We start from the raw sequence: 24,020 nt of genomic DNA on the forward strand, positions 1-24,020 counted from the left end.
GCTACGTTCACATTTGCGGTCAGCGCCGCAGCGTCGGGCGCCGCAGCGTCGCCGCATGCGTCATGCGCCCCTATATTTAACATGGGGGCGCATGGACATGCGTTGTGCTGCGTTTTGCGCCGCATGGCCGCAAGCGTTGGACGCAAGAAACGCATCAAGTTGCATTTTTTTTGCGTCCAACTTTCGGCCAAAAAGGACGCATGCGGCGCAAAACGCAGCGTTTTAGCGTGCGTTTTGCCGCGTTTTTGTTTGCGTTGTGCGCTGCGGCGCCGACGCTGCGGCGCACAACGCAAATGTGAACGTAGCCTTCCAGAGGTTTCTGTAGGATGCTGACTATCCAACAAGTTTGGGCATGTCAACTGAATGGAAAAAGAAACTAAACCAAAAGTGAAACCAAGCTAGAAGTGTGGAATTAAAGGGGCAGTATGAACAAAATGTGGAGGCTATTAATAGTTTATACAATTAAGACATGCTGCTTTTAAACACCTACCTATTGCCATATAGTAAAACAAAAAAGATTTTTACTTACTTTGGGGTCCTCCCCTCACCCTGGCGTTAGATCGTTGCCCCTAGTTTCGTCCGTGTAACTATGGGCGCACATGCGCACTGCTCTCACTTCTCATTTTAATCGTGATTTATATTAAAAAAAACCTTTTGATTTAAATCAGTGATTTAAATCATGATTAAAATCATGATTTAAATCGATCCGATTTAAATAGAAAAAAATCTTTTGATTTAAATCGTGATTTAAATCATGATTTAAATCGGTGTGATTTAAATCAATCCACCCTGCGGTGCAGCCCCTCTGTCCTCTCCTCACCGGCTCCACGGTGCAGCCCCTCGGTCCTCTCCTCACGGGCTCCACGGTGCAGCCCCTCGGTCCTCTCCTCACCGGCTCCACGGTGCAGCCCCTCGGTCCTCTCCTCACGGGCTCCACGGTGCAGCCCCTCGGTCCTCTCCTCACGGGCTCCACGGTGCAGCCCCTCGGTCCTCTCCTCACGGGCTCCACGGTGCAGCCCCTCGGTCCTCTCCTCACGGGCTCCACGGTGCAGCCCCTCGGTCCTCTCCTCACGGGCTCCACGGTGCAGACCCTCGGTCCTCTCATCTCCTGCAGCCTCAGACATCAGCACACCGCAGCTTCCTGCTATTGGGTCTTCACTGGACAGTGGACATTGAAGGAGGCCCCGCCCCTTCCGGTGACGTCATTACCTCAATAATCAACTCCTTCTAGTATCACTGCCATAATGTCCCGGGCTGTCCGGGATCAGTATGACCGGAGGTATCACGTGACCGACACCCGCACTAATCCGAAGGGATTTACAGAGTACAAGGTCATTGCTGAAGTAAGTGACAAAGCGGCATAATGGGGATGTGTGGAGATGGAGAGCACCGCGGGGGGGCGCTGTATCGTCTGGTCTGGAGGGATCCTGTGCTGTGCTATGGCACTGATACTAGAGGAAGGGGGGAAACTATGGAAAGTTGGAGAAGTGGTGACTGACTGCTGACATCCTGTGACCGCTGCCTGCTGTCACTTCTGTCAGGTCTCCTGTGTAGAGAAAAGTTTCCATGTAAAGTCTCCACTCATAGGTATGTCACGGGACCATGTTTTTTGGATAAAAAAAAAGAAAATTGGGGGGGAAAAAAAATAGAGGCACAACGTATGAGTGCAGAGCACAATGTATGAGGGCACAACGCAGAAGGGCACAATGTATGAGGGTGCAACGCAGAGCGGCACAATGTATGAGGGCACAACGCAGAAGGGCACAATGTATGAGGGTGCAACGCAGAGCGGCACAATGTATGAGGGCGCAACGCAGAGCGGCACAATGTATGAGGGCCCAACGCAGAGCGGCACAATGTATGAGGGTGCAACGCAGAGCGGCACAATGTATGAGGGTGCAACGCAGAGCGGCACAATGTATGAGGGCGCAACGCAGAGCGGCACAATGTATGAGGGCGCAATGCAGAGCGGCACAATGTATGAGGGCGCAACGCAGAGCGGCACAATGTATGAGGGCGCAACGCAGAGCGGCACAATGTATGAGGGCGCAATGCAGAGCGGCACAATGTATGAGGGCGCAATGCAGAGCGGCAAAATGTATGAGGGCGCAATGCAGAGCGGCAAAATGTATGAGGGCACAACGCAGAGCGGCACAATGTATTAGGGCACAATGTATGAGGGCGCAATGCAGAGCTGCACAATGTATGAGGGCGCAACGCAGAGCGGCATAATGTATGAGGGCGCAACGCAGAGCGGCATAATGTATGAGGGCGCAACGCAGGACGGCACAATGTATGAGGGCGCAATGCAGAGCAACACAATGTATGAGGGCGCAATGCAGGATGGTACAATGTATGTGGCACAACGCAGAGCGGCAAAACGCAGGATGGCACAATGTATGAGGGCGCAATGCAGAGCAGCACAATGTATGAGAGCGCAACGCAGGATGGTACAATGTATGAGGGCGCAACGCAGAGCAGCACAATGTATGAGGGCGCAATGCAGAGCGGCACAATGTATGAGGGCGCAACGCAGAGCGGCACAATGTATGAGGGCGCAACGCAGAGCGGCACAATGTATGAGGGCGCAACGCAGAGCGGCACAATGTATGAGGGCGCAACGCAGAGCGGCACAATGTATGAGGGCGCAACGCAGAGCGGCACAATGTATGAGGGCACAACGCAGAGCGGCACAATGTATTAGGGCACAATGTATGAGAGCGCAATGCAGAGCTGCACAATGTATGAGGGCGCAACGCAGGACGGCACAATGTATGAGGGCACAATGCAGAGCAACACAATGTATGAGGGCACAACGCAGAGCAGCACAATGTATGAGGGCACAACGCAGAGCAGCACAATGTATGAGGGCACAATGTATGAGGGCACAACGCAGAGCAGCACAATGTATGAGGGCGCAACGCAGGATGGTACAATGTATGATGGCGCAACGCACAGCAGCACAATGTATGAGGGCACAACGCACAGCAGCACAATGTATGAGGGCACAACGCACAGCAGCACAATGTATGAGGGCACAATGTATGAGGGCACAACGCAGAGCAGCACAATGTATGAGGGCACAACGCAGAGCAGCACAATGTATGAGGGCACAACGCACAGCAGCACAATGTATGAGGGCACAACGCACAGCAGCACAATGTATGAGGGCACAATGTATGAGGGCACAACGCAGAGCAGCACAATGTATGAGGGCACAACGCAGAGCAGCACAATGTATGAGGGCGCAACTCAGAGCGGCACAACGCAGGATGGCACAATGTATGAGGGCACAGCGGAGGACTGCACGATGGCACAACGCAGGGCTGCACAATGTATGAGGGCACAACGCAGAGCAGCACACTATGAGGGCACAACGCAGGACGGCACAACGTATGAGGGCACAGCGGAGGACTGCACGATGGCACAACGCAGAGCTGCACAATGTATGAGGGCACAACGCAGAGCGGTACGACGTGACAACGCAAGATGGCCCAACGTATGAAGACACCTCTGCCTCTGTTTTCCGTAGACTGCAATGTTTACAACAAAAAGATCAAAGGTTCTTCCATTTTTTTTTTTATTGATGAAAAAGCATAGCAGAAGGCATGTTTTGTGTCGTGTTATATAAAAATCAGATCAAAACGGTTGTGTCAGACGGAGACCCATTTGACGTATGTTTTTACCATCATAATTTGTAGAAGTGCAAGCTTAACTATTTATATGTTTACTTTATTTTTGCTTACAAACGGAAGTCAACCACAAAAACGTGATGTGAAACAGGGCTTATTCCACTTCTGTTCCCAAAACAGAACAAACAGAATGTCTGAGAACAGCGGCCATTATTATATCTATATACAGCTGAGTGTCCGTTCTTTCACTGTAGAGGTGTGATCGTGTGAGGGTATGTGCACACGTTGCGGATTCTACTGCGGATTTTTCCGCAGCGGATTTGGAAAATCCGCAGTGCAAAACCACTGCGGTTTTCACTGCGGATTATCTCGCGGTTTCTTCTGCAGATTCCTCAGCGGTTTTTCAACTGCACTTTCCTATTGGTGCATGTTGAAATCCGCACAAAGAATTGACATGCTTCGGAAAATAATCCGCTGCGTTTCCGCACGTTTTTTTCCGCAGCATGTGCACAGCGGTTTTTTTTCCCATAGGTTTACATGGTACTGTAAACTTAGGGAAATCTAGCGTCAAATCCGCTGCGGATCTGCAGCAAAATCCGCAGCGTGTGCACATACCCTGAGTCTTCATCTGCACTGGACTAATTATCAAATAATAAATACAGGACTTTGTCAATGTACTTTTTCTATCAGAAAATGAGAATTAGATCCTACTATAGAGCGGCACGGTGAATCAGTGGTTAGCACTGCAGCATTGGGGTACTGGACTCAAATCCCACCAAGGACAACATGTGCAAGGAGTTTGTATGTTCTCCCTGTGTTTGTGTGGATTTCCTCCGGGTTCTCCGGTTTTCTCCCATATTTGTGGGGTTTATGTCACCTTTGTATTGTCGGGTGACATCAAGCCCACAGGTTAGTAATGGAGAGGCGTCTATAAGACACCTATCCATTAGTAACACCATAGTGATACTGTATAAAAAACCAGACCCAGTATTGTCATTTATTTGAAATAATGACACAGACCCCTTTAATGAATCTTAATTAAAGCACACTCACCGAACACCTAATCCACAGACACCAATGTCTCCTGCAAGAAAAATAAAATAATAAACCACAATATACCTCACCTGTCCGCAGAGAAGAAAATCCATAATGTCCCATGACGATCCTGATCTCTTTGAGAGCAGTCACTGATGTGACTGCTCTCAAAGACAGCCGGCGATACACTGACAGGAGGTGATCGCTCTTGCAATGTATAGCACTGAGCTGCTGTGAGAAATTTCTCACGCAGCGATGCCGTAAGTGAGAGCATCGGAGCTGATAAACTCCGGTGAACTCTCTTACAGCAGCTCAGTGATACACTGCGGGAGCGATTACCTCCTGTCAGTTTTTCGCCAGCAGCTGGGTAGAGCTGTCACATTTCCCGATGTGACTGTAAAACACGTGAGATCGCCGTGGGACACTCTGGATTACGGCGGACAGGTGAGTATACGTATGTTGGTTTATTATTTTACATTTTTTCTAGGAGACGAGAATGTCAGGGATTTGGTGTTTGGTGAGTGTAATGATTTTTTATTTTTATGTAAATGTCTAAGTAATTATTTAACTTTTTTTTTTCAAACTGTGATCACGGTCACCAGCAAATGATACTACGTCTCCCTCTCTGTTATCATTGACAGCAGACGTAGCCCGATGAGAGCAGTAGTCTCATCAGCCCACGCCTGCTGACTTGCGGTAAGCTTTTTACTGCAGGTCACCGCTGCGGGTCACAGTCACAGCTACAGGGTCATGCTGACATCTGACAGTGTGACCCTGCAGCACTCTGACTTATGGTAGCATATACCGGCGGTAGCGTTACCGAGGGTCGCAGTCACAGCTGCGGGGTCACGTTGATATCTGCCAGCATGACACTGCAGCACTCTGACCGACTGTCTTACCGGCAGTAGCGTTACCGCCGATGAGAACCTTCGTGCCGGTGTTTTCCACGCTGTCACACAGATGACAGCGTGGGAAACATCATTGGATGCCGGTAAAACGCAAAACAAAAACTCAGCAAATCCGCAAACATTTTTATACCTGCGTTTTTGCTGCAAATTTGACTGACTCAATTGAAGTCAATGGGCGAAAAACGCTGCAGAAACGAACAAAGAATTGACATGCTGCAGAAAAAAAACGTGCTGCAGAAAAAAAACGTACTGCAAATACTTAAAGAAAATTATTGATCATGTGCACAACACTTCAAGATTGTCATTGGATTAGCTTGCATAAGGATTTCGTAGCATTTTTGGTCCATTTCCGTGTGGAAAAAAACGCACTGTGTGCACATAGCCTTTGGGTACGCTCACATCTGCGTATATAAAGTAGCTGAGATGCTCAGCATAAGTTGGAGAGCGTCAGGCGAGTGTCATGCATTTTTTTCCCTTACCTAGCATCCGTATACAATGCGTTTTTAACATCCACTTTTACATACAGGAATTCTGTCATTTCAAGCTACTTTTCTAACTAATAAAGCAATCTTATACAGATACACAGTAGATAGATGATGGTAACAAATGTCAGTGACATATATAATTGCCGTGCATGTGTAGTTTACTGTACATATATTTAGCTAATTAATAAAAGAAATAAATGGCGTAAGGTTCCCCCATATTTTTAATATCCAGCTGAGGGAAAGCAGACAGCTGTGAGCTGGTATTATTATTCTGGGTAGAGGCCAGTATCCATGAAGCTTCCAGGCTATTAATAAAAGCTCACAGCTGTCTGCTTGGCCTTTGCTGGATATTAAAAAAGGAGGGACCCTTCCCACACCCTAAAAAAATAAAAATGACTTGGCTTCCCCTCCTTATTTTTAATAACCAACAAAGACTAAGCAGACAGCTGTGGGCTGATATTAAAGGAAATCTGTCAGTCGGGTTGTGTTGAGTAACCTACAAACAGTGACAGTGCTGCACCATTAAACTGATTAAAATGATACCTTGGCTGATTAAATCCGTCTTGTATTTTTATTATCAGTTTTGAGTTAATGATATACTCGTGCCCTGGGGCGGGCCTGTGGGGGGGTCTTTACTCATCCTAATTCCCTAAAGGGAATCAGAAAGTAACCTATTGTTAAAATCAGTTATTTATGTCAAATGTAATTTTTCTTCTTTTTCATATCACAATCTGTATTAAAAAAAAATAAATCTGAAATCTTGCAGTTTTCATGCTGTCCACCAGGCCTAAATCTAGACTTGTATTTTTTTTTTTTCCGTAAAACACACATGGATCTTTAGCAGCAATAGACTGACTCTGACCATACTAGTTGTATTGAAGTATGTGATCAGCATGCTCTCATTACAGTTACGGTCATTGTGAAGGGAGGGGGAGCAGGTGAGCTGTGACATTGCCTATTGTGAATAGTGGATTTTGTGCTATGTTCTGTATTAATATGGTGTTTCCTGTAACTAGAATCGTGTTAGTGATGATAACGAGACTGCTGTAAAGTTTTCCATTAAAAAAAAACAAAGAAAAACGGCAAGTATGAATCTAAAATTAGTACTAATGGTCAGTGTGAACGCTGCAAGATTTTTGTATTTTTGAGAAGATAGTGATATGAACAATACATCGGGTTTTTTATTACATTTTCCCTTTAAAACAGTGGCTGTGTAACCACTTGTTATCTTTCCTGAGACTTTGATAACTACCGTATATATTTGTACAAGGGGTACCCATCAAAGTAAACAATGTCTTTCTGGCTAATTATCATGATCCTTATTTGTTTTTTTTCTCAGTTTGTCCATATTACATATATATATATATTTCTTTTGTTTTATTTTCCACAGTTTATATCAAAGAAGAACCCTCAGGATGTTAAAGAGGTACTTTTTTTTCAGTTATATACATGACTTAACTTAAAGGGGTATTGGCATCTTCAAAAATTGATATTCTCGGATAGTGCTTGTAAATACAGCACATTTTTACAATTTAGCGTTTAGTAAAACATTCCGCTGTTCTTGAGATATTAAAGTGGTTGTCCTAGTAGTGGATCTAAATGTCCTGCCCTGTTACAATAATAAAGCTTATACTCGCCTCCTGTGCCAGCACCGTTCCAGCAGTGTCGGCACTCGTGGTCCCCGGACTCTCGTGCGATTGCATTAGGCTAGGGTCACATTGCGTTTATGGCTGAGCGCTAACGGACAGCGTTGCACGGGGAAATTAACGCCGTGCACCGCGTCCGTTAGCGCTCCCATTGCCCGCAATGTTAAAGCGCATTGCTAGCGCGTGTCATTTTCGGCACGCGCTAGCGATGTGCCGGTCTTTTGTAGCGCGCCTCGGACACTGCTTGCAGCGTCCGCGGCGCGCCCGAGGTCCGTTCCCCGCTCTCGCAGATCGGGGATCTGCGCCAGCGGGGACGTTTAACGCGACCCCGAAAAAGACATTGCGTTAGCGCAATTCGCTAGCGCTTAGCGCTAAACGGATTGCCCTAACGCAATGTGACCCTAGCCTAACACGTGATGCCCGGCGCCCAATCAGAGCTGGCGTCGCTGTCTCCGCCTCCTCCTGTCGAATTGAACATGAAGAGGAAGTCCGGGCTGCAATTGATCTCTGACTTCTTCATATCAATTCGTATGAAGGCGGGGACCACGTGTTATGCAAGCGCACAAGATCCCCAGGACCAGAAGTGCCGGCACCGCTGGAACGGTGCCGGCACCGCTGGAACGGTGCCGGCACCGCTGGAACGGTGCCGGCACCGCTGGAACGGTGCCGGCACCGCTGGAACGGTGCCGGCACCGCTGGAACGGTGCCGGCACCGCTGGAACGGTGCCGGCTCGGTAGGTGAGTATAGGCTTTTCCATTTTTTTGTGGCCAAACATTTAGAGCGAGAAGAAGTTGTTCTAGTAGTGAACAACTCCTTTAACATTTTTCTTTTGTTAACAGCTTGTTGCCTCGGAGACCGACCACCACTACAGAACATGCTCAGTGCTTACAAGTTCTTTGCTATTCAGCTTGTAAGCACTGTTTTCAAGCTTCGGAGAGCGCATTGTCGTTTTAATTCCGACCAGCTTCGGCACAGTGCTCACAATCTGGAAAGCAGCGGAGTGCTAGGTACTAGTTGTGCTTCATTGGGACATTTTGAAAAATGTGTCAAAAAGTGTATTTGGCAAAGCGGAGATGTAACATGCATGAGACGTGATCTCAGTATAAGGTAAGTCTGCCAAGAGGTGACATAAGGAAGAGTTTTACCATGTAATGTCATCACTTTGGTGCCGTTTTTTGCACGTCTGGTCTAGTTTATGCTGATTAATCAGAACTAGAGCACGTTCACACGTCCAGTGATCATCCGTTACAACCGATCCAGCAGCGATCAACAATATAGTTTTCCAGACACAACTTTTTTGTCCAGCTAAAAAAAAAAAAAATGATTTCAACTAAATCTATTTTTTTAACATTTGAAGTTTATGGGAAACCGGATCTGATAATGAGCCATCTGTTTTTCGTTCATTTGAAAAGATCAATTTTTGCCTACTGGATCAGATTCAAATGGAAGAAAAACTAATCTATAGTTAGCAGATCCGTCTCCCATAGACTTCAATGTAAAAAAAAAAAAAAGGATTCAGTTGTAAATCTTTTTTTTTTTTTAAGCTGGACATTAAGTCCAACTTTTTAGTTAACAGATCGCTGCTGGATCCGTTCTAACGGATGATTACTGCACATGTGAGTGGAGCCTTATTCATTCGGCCCTCACTGCCTTTTAGATTGTAGTTTGGAAACGCTACAGTGACTTCAAGAAACTTCATGGAGAACTCTCGTACACTCACAGAAATCTCTTCCAGCGCACTCAGGAATTCCCTCCATTTCCCCGTGCTCAGGTGTTTGGTAAGTCATATGCTATGTGCACAAGTCGTCTTTTAGATGTCGACGAGTTTCTGCTTCAGGAATATGTCAGCGATTGTTGTTTTGAAGCAGTTTTGTCTCTGTTCTTGCAGCGGTCTACCACTGCGCGGCCTTCACTCTATACTGTTAAAAGGATATTCCAAGATTCTATCCCAATATGTAGTAGGTGTAATAATAATAATATTAGGAAATACCTCCAATTAGAAATGTAGTATAGTTCTCCTGATTTGCTATGTCTCTTTCCTCATGTGCAGGCATTGCAGGACCTTAGGTATCCATGATTATGACCACTGATATAGTGACAGTTCTCTAGTTGCTAATTGTCATAACCATGGATACCTAAGGTCCTGCAATGCCAGCACATGAGAAAATGGACATAGCGAGTCAGAAGAACTATACTATATTTCTTATTGAAGGTATTTGCAAATATTATTGTTATTATCTCTTCTACCTATTGGGATAGGATCTTGGAGAGGGGAATACTCCTTTAAGTATAGAGAGCTGGAGACATCCTAGCGGAAGCTACCTGAAGCATGAGCATGTCACTTCTTTTAACCATTTCAGTGGGTTTTGGGGTTTCTTTTCAGATGGATTCTGTCTGCAATCCTCCTGAATTAGCCCCTTTATGTGTACATGGCCATAGTGAGAAATCTCCGTTCATTAAAGGGGTTTCCAGTTTATGAAAACCCCAATTCCGCGGTTACAGTGTGTAGTACAAAAAAACAACAAAACTTCTTTACTCAGCCTCCCCAGATCCATCGTTACGTCTCTGTTGATGTTTGGCTGCAGTTCCGTCAACGCAACAATCGCTGAGTTCTGCCCATGCACACTGAACACATCACTATGGTCATTAATTGGCTGCAGTGCTGTGGACAGTAGAGGCTAGTGGAGACAAACGTAGAAGTTCTTGCTACAAGTGTTGTTTATTGTGATTCGGCATCAAGCAAAAGACAATTGTCAGTCAACGTTTCGGCCAACTGGGGGTCTTTCTCCAGGACCTCTGTATGTGTATTTGTTGGGTGCATAGGGTTGTGTGCAGCTCTGTTTAGTTCTGAAGGTCGATCTTTCCTTTACATTGATCCACTTACCTAATAGACTGTGTTTTGAAAACCTATAATTTCCAACCAATTTTCTCGCAAATATGTCAAATTCTACCTTTATTCTTCTGAGCCTGCAATTATATACACATTGCATACGTAGTACGAGAGCTCTGTTTTCAGCTGCTGCGCTCCTTCTCCCTTCAGTTTCACAATTTTCACATGAGTTACAAGTCACAGGTGAAAATCCCATGAAATCATTTTAAAGACAAATAATTTAATTTTTTATCATAATTTTGTCCATGGAAAATTCTGAAAAATGTGGAAATCGCTTTACTAGGAAATTTCTTTAAATATATGTAAGAAAATTGCATGCATGTGGCTTCCACACCCCTGATTGTCCAGAATTTCCCTCCCTTATGTCGGACCGTACTACTTTGGAGTACAGCTGATGGCAGTGATGGATCAGCGCCTGTCTCCTTCCCTTTCTGTCCTGCTTACCAGAACTATCTCCTGCAGCCGTTTATCCCAAGTGTTAGGAAGACCCAGGTGCTGACCCCGTCACTGCCATCATCTGTACTCCAATGAGTACTTTCTGGTAATGTGGACTGGGGAAAATTGGGGGTTTGGTGCCACTTAAAGGCAACTTTATTTTTACAGCAATGAAGACCAAGCCCCTAGTAAAGTTGATTTGCAAAGTTTCATAAATGTTGTGATAAACTAATACATATATGCTTTTGTGTATGACATGATCTACTTTGGCGTTCACATATTCCAGGACGTTTCGAGGCTCCTGTTATAGAGGGACGCAGGCAAGCTGCAGAAGACATGCTGAGGTTCACGGTGAACGTCGTAGCCCTAAACAATAGTCCTCAACTAAAGGAGTTCTTCAGGGTAAGATGTATAAATATAGCTTAAAGGGGTCATCCAGCGCCTCTCAGCTGTGCATCGGAGGTGAGCGGTGCCAACATTAGAACCCCGCACATCAGCCGTGCCTGATACATGCTGATCATGCTCGTCTCTTGGCAGGTAAATGAGATAATGTTATTGACACCTCTCACTTCCAATTAAAAAATCAGCGCTGCCCTTTAATTCAGGAGTGGCCATTTTTGCTAACTGTTTGTGTGGTGTTGTGTTGTCCTGTCACCAGACGGGAGACGTTACCCTGCGATCGGATGGCCCGGACTCTGCAGATACAATGGTGCTGCCTCCGCCGTTAATCCCAGAACCAGTCAGGAGCTCTTCTATAGAATTAAAAGAAGAGGTGGATGGCTCTGATGAGACGGAGACACTAGTGCTGCCTGAAGTTCAGGATGCCATCAGTAGCTGCGGTAAGTGTGCACTATTGGCGGGTGTAGGTGTCCTCCATATCAGATCAGTGAGGGTCCGACACCTGGCACCCACACTGATAAATCGCTCTCAGCTGTGACTTCAGCCAGATGTAAAGGGAACAGCACTGCGCAGATTCATTCATTCATTCATTCATTCATTCATTGTATAGCGGCCACTATCCGTACGTCAGAACAGCTCTAGGGATGAGCGGACCCGCGGACAGTCCGGTTCTGGTACCAGAACTTTATCCGAACTTAAATCTGACCCCACTGGAATGTATGGGGACCCGAACTTCAGAGCTGGAAAATGTTCTCTCTGTTGTTGTTTCTATGTCTCTCTCTCTGTCTCTCTCTGCCTTTGTGTCTCTCTCTGTCTCTTTCTCTCTGCCTGTCTCTGTCTGTGTTTCTCTGTGTCTCTTTCACTCTGTGTCTGTTTTGTGTCTCTCGCTGTCTCTCTTTCTGTATTCATTTCTTTCTCGGTGTGTGTCTCTCGTGCGCTCTCTCTCTCTGTCTATTTGCCTGTCTCTATGTGACTCTCTCTCTGTCTGCCTCTGTCTGTGTCTGTTTGTCTGCCTGTTTCTGTGTGCGTCTCTCTCTGTCTTTCTCGGTCTCTACCTCTCTGTCTGTATGCCTCTCTTTCTTTCTCAGTCTCTCTCTGTATGCCTCTCTGTCTACCTGTCTATGTGTCTGTCTTTCTCTGTGTCTCTCTGTTTCGTGCTCTCTGTCTGCCTGTCTGTGTGTCTCTCTCTCCCTCTGTCGGTCTTCTGTGTGTGTCTCTTTCCCCGTCACTCTCTGTGTCTCTCTCTGTCTGCCTATATGTGTGTATGTCTCTCTCTCCCTGTCGGTCTCTCCCTCTGTCTCTCTCTCACTCTGTCGGTCTCTCTCTGTGTCTCTCTCTCTTCCTCTGTCGGTTTCTGTCTGTCTCTTTTACCCTGGAACTCGAAATATTAAAACTGATGTCTGGGAGGAGTCCGTGACTGGAGTTCAGCTCAGACACTAAGTGTCTGGTATGAACCCCGAACTTTTAAGTTCAGGTCCGCTCATCTAAATCAGATCCCGTATACAATACTGTATGTCCGGAGAAACCCTTTAATTGTCTCTTATGACTGCATAAAGCACGTCCTGGACGTGTAATGCAGTCACTGGTACCTGGCTAGTTACTGTACAGTCTTTAGAGTTGTATTTAGTAACGAGCAGTATGAAAAACAACATTTCCATTACGTCCCTCAGGACAGCACCATGGAGGACGTCCTTCCTTGACCTATAGCGGGACAGGATCATAGAGAGGTTAAAAGGACCCTCCCACCTCCACCCTCCAGTGTTTTTTCCTGTCCCTACAGGGACGGTTGTATGAGAGGTTGCTCCTAGAGCGAAGATATCCTGTGGATTCTCTTCCCCCTGTCAAGTGGTCCGTGGCCGACACCTCACTGGGTAGAGGTCCCTCAGCTATCAGTGCTGTACCAGATGGACTCAGAGTTCGTGGATCTCAGCCTTCCCTTTTCCCGGTCAGACGGACCATGGCCGACTCCCCTTTGAGAGGTTCCTCAGCCATCAGCCTGTGTAATGGGCTTAGGGGGATCGTGCGGCAAGTCCAATCCTTCCCCCTATCAAGTAGCCCAGGGTGGAAACTCCCCGATGGGGAGTCCCTCAGCCCCAGAGACGGGCGGACGGGCTCCTGGGTAGAGCCGCTTCCTCCCAGTGGGGGGCTCTCGGCTCGGACGCTGACCTGCAAAACACCGCTACTTCCGAAAGTCGTGTGGTGGAGAAGGCCGTTGCGCTCCCAGTGACGTCAGAGAGGATCGACGGCACACAGAATCGGCGTGCGTTCCACAATGGAACACGGAAGGGGGCACAGGCAGTAATGCAGCATTTCTGAATGGACGCCGCTTCCTTCCACGGTAGGCTCTCGGCGTTACCAGCTCCCCCTGTCTTCTAGCTGGTATGGAGCCAGCACAGGTGAGTGCATGGTTTAATGTTGCATCGATGGCCAGGGCCTCTGGGCTGACTCTAGTCTCAGGCCTTTGTGCCAAAGCTATACCTGGAACCCATTTGCAGCTAGGCCTTGGACCTCTAGGCTATGGTGGGGCCATATGTCCAGTCTACATCTCATTACTGGACTTTAGTTGTTGCAGGTCTTGTCTGCACAGAGCCTTTTGATCGAGCTTCAGAGTGACTCTGGAAGCATGCTTTCCATTTTCTGGTTCAATAAGCAAGTGTTTCACTTTTCTTTGCAATTTAACTACTCCATCCATAGGAGGACACAAGGTGTTAATTCAGCACTTTGTCTCCATGAAGACTGCCCTCCAGCTGCGGCTCATTAATTAGCTCCTTCGGGTGGAGTCAGTCTGACAAATGAGATGTATTGTTCAGAGTGGAGATTTATCTGAAACTCTGATAGATTGCTCTTTTGCTTAAAAGTGTAAGTCTGGTCTCTTGTTTGGCACCTTCAGGCATGGCCTAGTCATACTGCCTCTATGCATCATATTGAGTGCCTCTGTGCATAATACTGCATAATAGTGCCTCTATGCATCATATTGAGTGCCTCCGTGCATAATACTGCCTCTATGCATCATATTGAGTGCCTCCGTGCATAATACTGCATAATAGTGCCTCTATGCATCATATTGAGTGCCTCCGTGCATAATACTGCATAATAGTGCCTCTATGCATCATATCATATTGAGTGCCTCCGTGCATAATACTGCATAATAGTGCCTCTATGCATCATATTGAGTGCCTCTGTGGCATCATACTGTTTCATAGTTACTTTGTGTATCATATTGCATCATATTGCTTCATAGTTCCTATATGCATCATGGTGCTTCATTGTTCCTATATGCATCATAGCGCTTCATAGTAACTTCATGCATCATATTGCATCATATTGCTTCATGGTTCCTATATGCATCAAGGTGCTTCATGGTTCCTATATGCATCAAGGTGCTTCATTGTTCCTATATGCATCATAGCGCTTCATAGTAACTTCATGCATCATATTGCTTCATGGTTCCTATATGCATCAAGGTGCTTCATGGTTCCTATATGCATAGTGGTGCTTCATTGTTCCTATATGCATCATAGTGCTTCATAGTGCCCTTCTGCATCATATTGCATTATATTGCTTCATGGCTCCTATGTGCATCATAGCGCTTCATAGTGACTGTTTGCGTCATATTGCATCACTGTTCCTATATGCATCATAGCGCTCGTATTGCCTTTGTGCATCATATTGCTTCAGGTTTCCTATGTGCATCATAGCGCTTCATATTGCCTTGTGCATTATATTACAGCATATTGCTTCATGATACGCATCAGCGCTTCAGATTGCCTTTGTGCATTCTATTACAGCATATTGCTTCATGGTTCCTATACGCATCAGCGCTTCATATTGCCTTTGGGCATTATATTACAGCATATTGCTTCATGGTCCCTATATGCATCATAGCGCTTCATAGTGACTTTGCGCATTATATTACAGCATATTGCTTCATAGTCCCTATATTCATCATTTTGCTTCATTGTTCCTATATGCACCGTAACGCTTCATAGTTACTTCATGCATCATACTGCTTCATTATTTACATCATATTGTCTCATTGTTCCTATATGCATCGTAGTGCTTCAAACTGCCTTTGTGCACCATATTTCTTCATAGTTGCTATATGCATCATAGCGCTTCATAGTAACTTTGTACATCATATTGCATTATATTGCTTCATAGTTCCTAAATGCTTCATAGTTCCTATATGCATCATTTTGCATTATAAGGTTTCGGTGCCCTTTGCAGGGCAGGGGGTATCAGAGTGTCGGGCTTGGTGCCTTTTTCGCCTCTGGCTGTGAGCCACTGAATCAGACCTTCTGTCTGGTGCCTTGTTGTGTGGTCGCACATTGTATCATCGGCCTACCACTTCACATTTTTGTCTTGGGCCTCAACTCTGGATATGGAGTCCTTGTGTTTTGGACCCAGATCCAGCTTCTGTTACTTCATTCTTTACAACAGGGCTTAGTCAAGCAAACAGTTATGCTTGAATTGGCTTAGTAAAATCTGCATTTCTTCTGTTTGGAATAGATCTCTCAGGTAGGTTCTACCTTGAGTGCTAAAAGCAAGTCTATTTCATAATTAGCTTTAAAAGATGACATACGTCATTTGGGTACATTCTATAATCCTATAGAAGGACATACTACTGTCCCGGGAGCGGAGAATCCCACGAGTTGAAAGGAAGGATTCCTTCCGCCTCGGAATGCTTTGCCCTAAGATATTAGGACCATCTACAATTTGCATAGTTTTGGGCGCTCCCTTAAGACACATTTGTTCAGAGCGGCCTATCATGTTCCCTGATCAGTCATTTTATGTTGTGCGTGTAGCCCATTCACTATCTCCATCTATCCCCCACCCCCTGAGTGGTTGGGCCATCATTATAAATAAAATATTGTTGATACACACCTGTATTTTGTATCTTCCCTGTCTCATTGTAGAGTGTAAAGGTACCTTCACACGAAGCGACGCTGCAGCGATAGCGACAACGATGCCGATCGCTGCAGCGTCGCTGTTTGATCGCTGGAGAGCTGTCACACAGACCGCTCTCCAGCGACCAACGATGCCGAGGTCCCCGGGTAACCAGGGTAAACATCGGGTTGCTAAGCGCAGGGCCGCGCTTAGTAACCCGATGTTTACCCTGGTTACCAGCGTAAAAGTAAAAAAAACAAACAGTACATGCTCACCTGCGCGTCCCCCGGCGTCTGCTTCCTGACACTGACTGAGCTCCGGCCCTAACAGCACAGCGGTGACGTCACCGCTGTGCTTTCACTTTCACTTTAGGGCCGGCGCTCTGTAAGTGTCAGGAAGCAGACGCTGGGGGACGCATGTAAGTATGTACTGTTTGTTTTTTTTACTTTTACGCTGGTAACCAGGGTAAACATCGGGTTACTAAGCGCGGCCCTGCGCTTAGTAACCCGATGTTTACCCTGGTTACCAGTGTAAAATATCGCTGGTATCGTTGCTTTTGCTTTCAAACACAACGATACACCGCGATCGGACGACCAAATAAAGTTCTGGACTTTATTCAGCGACCAGCGACATCACAGCAGGATCCTGATCGCTGCTGCGTGTCAAACTACACGATATCGCTATCCAGGACGCTGCAACGTCACGGATCGCTAGCGATATCGTTACAAAGTCGTTTCGTGTGAAGGTACCTTAAGGCCATGTTCACACGCTGCGGTTTTTACCGCGGAACCGCCGCGATTTTGATGCTGCGGGTCCGCAGCAGTTTCCATAGCGTTTACATTAACATGTAAACCCTATGGAAACCGCAAACCGCAGTGCACATGCTGCGGGAAAAACCGCGCAGAAACGCAGCGGTTTACAACCCGCAGCATGTCACTTCTTTGTGCAGAATCGCTGCGATTCTGCACCCATAGGAATGCATTGAACCGCTTACTTCCCGCATGGGGCTGTGCCCACGTTGCGGGAAGTAAGCGGATAATGTGCGGGTGGTACCCGGGGTGGAGGAGAGGAGACTCTCCTCCAGGCCCTGGGAACCATAAAATAGTGTAAAAAAAAGAATTAAAATAAAAAATGAAGCTATACTCACCTCTCAGCGCTGCCCGCGGCCGTCCGGTCTCAGTTGCTGTGCCGAACAGGACCTGTGGTGACGTCGCGGTCACATGACCGTGATGACGCCGCGGTCACATGACCGTGACGTCACGAAGGTCCTTGTCGGCACAGCCGCTTGCAGCGCCGGGGAGATCGCGACGTCAGAGGGTGAGTATAGCCAATTTTTATTATTTTTTACATTACTATTGATGCTGCATATTGCTGCATAAGCAGCATCAATAGTACAGCAGTAATCCCGCAGCGGAAACCGCGGAACAAACCGCGATAAATCTGCAGGGATAACCACAGCGGTTTTGCCCTGCAGATTTTCAATTCCGCTGCGGGATTAACCCGCAGAGGAACCCGCAGCGTGTGAACATGGCCTAAGCTTTCAAGAGCAGGGTCGTCTTATTTTGCTTTAATTATTATGGTTGTTACTTATGACTGTTGTGTTTGAAACTGTCAAACTGTAAAGCGCCGCGGAATATGTTGACACTATATATAAATAAAAGTTTATTATTGTTATTATTATTATTATTAATCCTTCCCAAACTCTACATTCGGCAATCAGACAGATTCTTGTCCCATAAGTCTGTTGCGTTTGTTTACCAGGGACGGCACCACTGCCTTCTGTACCTTGTGGTAAAGCAGCAGCTCTGTGTCGTGTGGCAGAGGATCCCATACTCGCTGCTCTTACAGCAGTCGCAGCTCCTAAGATAAATGAAACTGTATCCAGGGCTCTTACTGTTAAGACCCCATAGTCTCACTGCCTCACAGTAGATAATCTCTCTTTTATTAGGAAGAAACCTACTTTTCTCTAGCCATGGAATATGGTTACTCCCACAATGGCAGTCTGAGTGTATAAAGATCCCTGAGAAGATTGCCTCTTGGGATATGTATGAGCGTAATATGCATATATGGACAAATAAGTTGACATACTTATAATGTCTGGACTAATGACTCGTAGAAATGCTGTTCCGAATAATTTCAAGTGTCGGAAGATTTTTACTTGCACCACCACCTTCATCGATTCACAGTTCAGACTCCCTGTGTCTAACATCAGTAAAACAGGAGTGATGATCCACGTTTCTCTTTCAGCGCTTCTAATCAGAAGCCAGACGTTGGTAATGGCAGGAGATATTACCTGCCGGAGGGTGTATTCCTTAGTTTCAATAATATATAACCCTTACTTGGGGTTAGACATCTAAGGATTTGGAATAGACGTGATCTCCTGGATGAGTAATGTGCGTACACCCAATGCTGTGCCATTATCCATGTACTAACTGTTATTGGTTTCATCTTTCCGCAGTCCAGGGCCTCTGTCCTGCAGGTCTCCTTGTAGTACGGTAAGCTGGTCTGTAACCAAGACTTAACCTGAGCCCAGAAGGTCTGATGAAGGAACAATCCTGGGTTATAAGCACATGCAGCTTATTATTGGTCGGTACAGTCCTCATTGTGTGGTGGCTGTGACTTTCACCGTATTTTGCTGGGCAATAAGGTTCTCTAACCCTATTCTGGGGCTGTGATGTCTATAAGTATCTATCACAATAAATAACTTGCTGTGGTTCATTATTGGTATTGGAGTACAATGGGTGAATTTCACTCTCTGCTCCTTATGCTTATTTCATTCACCAAATTCATACTGAAATTGGGCATTATAGATGTATACCAGGCACTCACTACGGTGATTTTCTTTGCGGATCTCTTTAGATATCTATGGTTTTTCTGATCTTTCAGATCCTCTATATATTTAGTCTGGTTTTGCCTGGGACTTTGATTCCTGGGCTTCTGTACCCACCCTGGGAGAGTTGCTTTGGTATTCTCCATGGTGCTGTCCTGAGGGACGTAATGGAAAAAGGGAAATTAGACTTACTGGTAATTCCATTTCCAGGTAGTCCCTCAGGACAGCACCCGTAGTTCCCTCCCTTATGTTTCTGTTTTTTAGGATTGTCGGGATTAATCTACCGGCAGATCGTTTATCCTTTGGGTCACCATGGCTCGAAATTAAGATGAAGCAGTTTAATGGTTTAAGATGAAGCAGTTTAATGGTTATTACAGACATGTTTGTAAGGGCATGTTTAGACCATTTATTTCCATCCTCGGTGGTACTTTGAAACAACACTGGAGGGTGGAGGTGGGAGGGTCCTTTTAACCTCTCTATGATCCTGTCCCGCTATAGGTCAAGGAAGGACGTCCTCCATGGTGCTGTCCTGAGGGACTACCTGGAAATGGAATTACCAGTAAGTCTAATTTCCCTTTTTATTCAAATATTAGAAACTTTGTATAACTTTTCATTAAACTTTTATTTGCTGAAACTTTAATACCCTTTTAACATATTGATCCTTTCTCTGCTTTTAGTAATAGATGTGGGTCCTGAATTAGGGACTCTAATAACTCCGAATGTCATACTATACTAGGGTGTATCAAAACGGATTTGTTTGAAACTGAAGCATCCTGATAATGTAGAGCGGGTTTTTGTATTTTACTTATTTTTAGCAGAACCAAGTCAGTTCGATTTACTCTTTGATCTCGGTGAAGACCTATGCCAAACATTGGAGGAAGAGACCGCAAATCCTACTCCAGCTCCAAAAACCTTGGCTCCCAATGACTTGGCGCTTTTTGACCCTTGCTATGCCGAAGGTACATGTCTTCCTCTTATTACTGCTATTGTTGTTATCTGTTCTGAATGGTATGCTAAACTTGTAAGTTCAGCCATTTTTTTTTTTTAGCACAGTTTTATTATCGGGAGTTTCTAGCCAGTATTAGTCTATTATATAACAGGAAGGGGCCGGACAGATGGCTTCCCGGAATACACAAGGCAAAACTGCGTAACCCGGGGTCTGAGAAGGAATGAAGGAATGAAGATTTCAGACTTGGGGCTCGATCAAATATTAATTTTCTCGGATAGAAAAAAAAAAGCTTCTCCATATTTTCCAAATTAACAGTTTAACAATTTAGCTCGCCCTTCCTCCCAGCTGTTACATTAGCCCATCGTCGCCCCATAATCGCATCGCGGTAGGTTGATGGGGCACATGGTGGTAGCGCCGAAAGCTGCTGTTTAAAGTGGATGCTAGCCAGGGCTGTGGAGTCGGATCCCATTTTGGTGGATTTAAAGTCGGTGTCATGGAAATTGAGGAGTCAGGGGTTTGGCTTATCGACTCCACAGCCCTGATGCTAGCTATGTAATACAGTTCATGGCCTAAATTCACAAAGATTTTACTCCAGAAAACCAGCATAAAAAAAATTAAAAAAAAACTGAGGCTGTGACAAAATTTTGTAACTTTTGGTGTTTTCGCTCCATTTTTGCTCAGGCCTGACAAAGTGTGTGAAGCTGGAGTGGGATGGGGGCATGGCGACCCCTGTTTTTCAAAGTTGTGGTGAGGCACAATCCATTTTTCACCTCGCCTTCTTCATTAAGAGGCCGGTCATGATGTATCGGGGCCAATGGGTCTCATTTATGAGAACCGTCTAAAAGAAACACTCTGTTGCTCCTAGTGACCAATGAAAGCTCTGCTTTCATTTCTTAAACCTTTCTCGTAAAATGAAAGCTACGCTGTGACTGGTTGCTATTGGCAACAAAGCATTTCTTGATTAGATAGTTTTGATAAATCTGGCCCGAATTGTGTAAAAATAGGCAATTTTTTTGGTTTGTTTTGCTGGCACCTCTCCCCAAATTACATTTAAGTTTGTACCTCACATGTCCTATTCCATTCACTAGACCACTGCAGCCAATCACAGGCCTCAATGGTGAGGTGACTAAATACCGGGACGTCATCTCTTCCTGTCCTGGTGGAGACCATCGGATTGTACGCCTTCTTTTATTATTTTAGAACCATCCCTCCATTTTTTTTTTAAGTTTTAGAAGTTGGAAAACACATTTTGGGAATTTAAAGGGGTTGTCAAAGGAGCAGACACCCCCTTTAAAACTATATGACTGTACGGTAGGGGTAAATTCTCTGAAGCACTGCATCCTTCTATACCGTTCCATGTGATTGTATCTGTAGATGGTGCGCTGCCGGAGACAGAGTCCTCTCTGACCCTACTGTCGGTGCGGTGCAAGGAGGAGGAGCTCGCACCCGCCATGCCTGTCGGGGAAGAAGATGGGGCATCGTACCTCTCACAGGCTACCGCTGAAGTCCAGGAGGCGATGGGCAGAGAGTCATCTGGAGACTACGCAGAAGCATTCCGGCTCTTCAGAAACGCTGTGGACATCTTGTTAAAAGGAGTGAAAGGTGACTGTGGATAAGACGCCATTCAGACAGCAGTGATTTTTCTCGTATGAAAAAAAAAAAGTTTTTGTGATTTTCATCAGTGTTTTGCATCAAATTTTCTTCACTGTTTGGTCGGTGATAGTAAAAACTGTCCGGGTTTCATCATCATTTTTTTTTTTTTTTTGTCTGGAGGTTTCTTCAGTGTTCCCTTCCAGTCATTAAAAAATGGACAGCACGCACATGGCATCTGAACGCTATCCAATTTTTATGTTTGTTTTTTTCACGCACCATTAGACTTGTATGGGTAATTTTGATCCATGACTTTGATCAAAATTGACCATGTTCTTATGACCTTTCAGTCTGCAAAAACCAGCCATAGACTATAATGGGCACCAGTTCTATCCATGAAAAACACCATTACAACTTGTACGTGAAAAAGCGACATCTGAATGAGTGCTTATTGGTATAAGGAGCAAAGTATTCTATAATGGTCAGACTGTAATGGAAGCTTGTACAAATGAAGCCTAGAGATGTAGGAACCCATGAACCTAAAGATGGCCTACACCTTAGGCCTCATTCAGAGGTCAGTTTTTCATGTACGTCTTGTATCCATGTTTTTCGCAGATCTACTCTGTACCCTATGTAGTCTATTGGGCTGTTCAAATGTCTGTAGGGTGATTTTTTATTTTTTTTAATTCTCATTTACAAAAGATTAAAAAAAAGCACTGAGACATCCATATTTTGATTCGTCACTGATCAGTCCCGCCAATGTAAGTCTACAGGTCTGTGAAAAATTTGGACTGCACCTGAATGGCATCCTAGGGGTATCATGGTCCCCGTTTTTCACTTGACTGTGAGGAAAAGCTTGAAAAACACTCTAAGAATTTATTTTTTTTTTTTTTTTTTGCATTCAAGAAAAATTGACCGAACACTAATCTTAAAAACTGACACATGGACCAAAAATAGCTGAAAATCTGGTTCACACACTGATTGAAATACATCCGTTTTTTTCGCGTATGAGAAAAAAACAGACGTCTGAAAGAGGCCTCGGATATCTGTAGGATAAAAACACTGTTCGTTATTGCTCCCAATCTCCACATACATGGGTGCACACATGGTCCCTGCTTATGTCCCTAGAGATCCACGAATCCGTCATGTAGATACGTGGTATGAAAGAAAGTTGAAGATGAAGTGATCTCTAAAAGGGCTAAAGTTAAAGATGACACATTTCCTTTGTATTTTAGGCACAAAAAAAAATATTGTCATTTTTTACATTTTAAAAATTACAAAAGAGTAAATAGGCCGATGCAAAAGTTTGGGCACCCTGCATGGTTAGTACTTAGTAGCACCCCCTTTTTCAAGTATCGCAGCTTGTAATCGCTTTTTATAGCCAATTCTTGTTTGAGGGATTTTCATCCGTACTTCCTTGGAAAATTCTTCCTGTTCTGTGAGATTCCTGGGTCGTCTTGCATCCTCTGCTATTTTGAGGTCTAGACACAGATTTTCAATGATGTTCAGATCAGGGGACTGTGAGGGCCATTGTAAAACCTTCAGCTTGCATCTTTTGAGGTTATCTATTGTGGATTTTGACGTGTGTTTAGGATCATTATCCATGTGTAGAAGCCATCCTCTTTTCACCTTGAGCTTTTTTTACAGATGGTGTTATGTTTGCATCAAGAATGTGTTGAAATTTCATTCCCTCTACCCGTGAAATGTTCCCTGTGCCATTGGCTGCAACACAACCCCAAAGCATGATTGATCCACCCCCATGCTTAATGGTTGGCGAGATGTTTTTACTGAAATTCTGTGCCCTTATTTTTCCACACTTACTTTTGATCATTGTGACCAAAGAGTTCTATTGCAACCTTATATGTCCACAGGACTTGTTTCCAAAATGCATCAGGCTTGTTTAGATGTTCTTTTACATACCGCTGACGCTGAATTTTATGGTGAGGACACAGGAGAGGTTTTCTTCCGATGACTCTTCCATGAAGGTCATATTTGTGCAAATGTCTCTGAACAGTAAAACAGCGTAACACAATTCCAGAGTCTACTAAATCTTTCTGAAGATGTTTTGCCATGAAGTGGGGGTTATGATTTGCCTCTCTAGCAATCCTACAAGCAGCTCTCACTGAAATTTTGCTGGGTCTTCCAGACCTTACATTAACCTCCATTGTTCCCATTAACTGTTAAAAGGGCAACTTGAAAACGTTTTGCTATCTTTTTATAGCCTTCTCCTGCTTTGTGGACCTTCACTATTTTAACCCCTTCACCCCCGGAGCTTTTTCCGTTTTCGTTTTTCGCTCCCCTCCTTCCCAGAGCCATAACTTTTTTTATTTTTC

General features: G+C 45.1%; 1 protein-coding gene across 2 annotated transcripts in view; it reads left to right on the plus strand.

The window, feature by feature from the left end:
* The first annotated feature begins 1,186 nt into the window (after nt 1-1,186).
* The window catches only part of SNX15 (sorting nexin 15), a 41,210-nt gene continuing 18,376 nt past the window's right edge, over nt 1,187-24,020 (plus strand). The window contains exons 1-7 of one of the 2 annotated variants that reach the window (XM_077287744.1): nt 1,187-1,343; nt 7,451-7,486; nt 9,365-9,485; nt 11,319-11,434; nt 11,691-11,871; nt 19,967-20,107; nt 21,472-21,699. In XM_077287744.1, the coding sequence (XP_077143859.1) occupies nt 1,245-1,343; nt 7,451-7,486; nt 9,365-9,485; nt 11,319-11,434; nt 11,691-11,871; nt 19,967-20,107; nt 21,472-21,699 (922 nt within the window). In that variant the 5' untranslated portion in view covers nt 1,187-1,244. Of the gene's footprint in view, nt 1,344-7,450; nt 7,487-9,364; nt 9,486-11,318; nt 11,435-11,690; nt 11,872-19,963; nt 20,108-21,471; nt 21,700-24,020 lie in introns of both variants that reach the window. The other variant, XM_077287742.1, reaches the window with a different exon arrangement.

This window comes from Ranitomeya variabilis, chromosome 2, assembly GCF_051348905.1.
Source record: "Ranitomeya variabilis isolate aRanVar5 chromosome 2, aRanVar5.hap1, whole genome shotgun sequence".
In the NCBI taxonomy this organism is placed as follows: Eukaryota; Metazoa; Chordata; class Amphibia; order Anura; family Dendrobatidae; genus Ranitomeya; species Ranitomeya variabilis.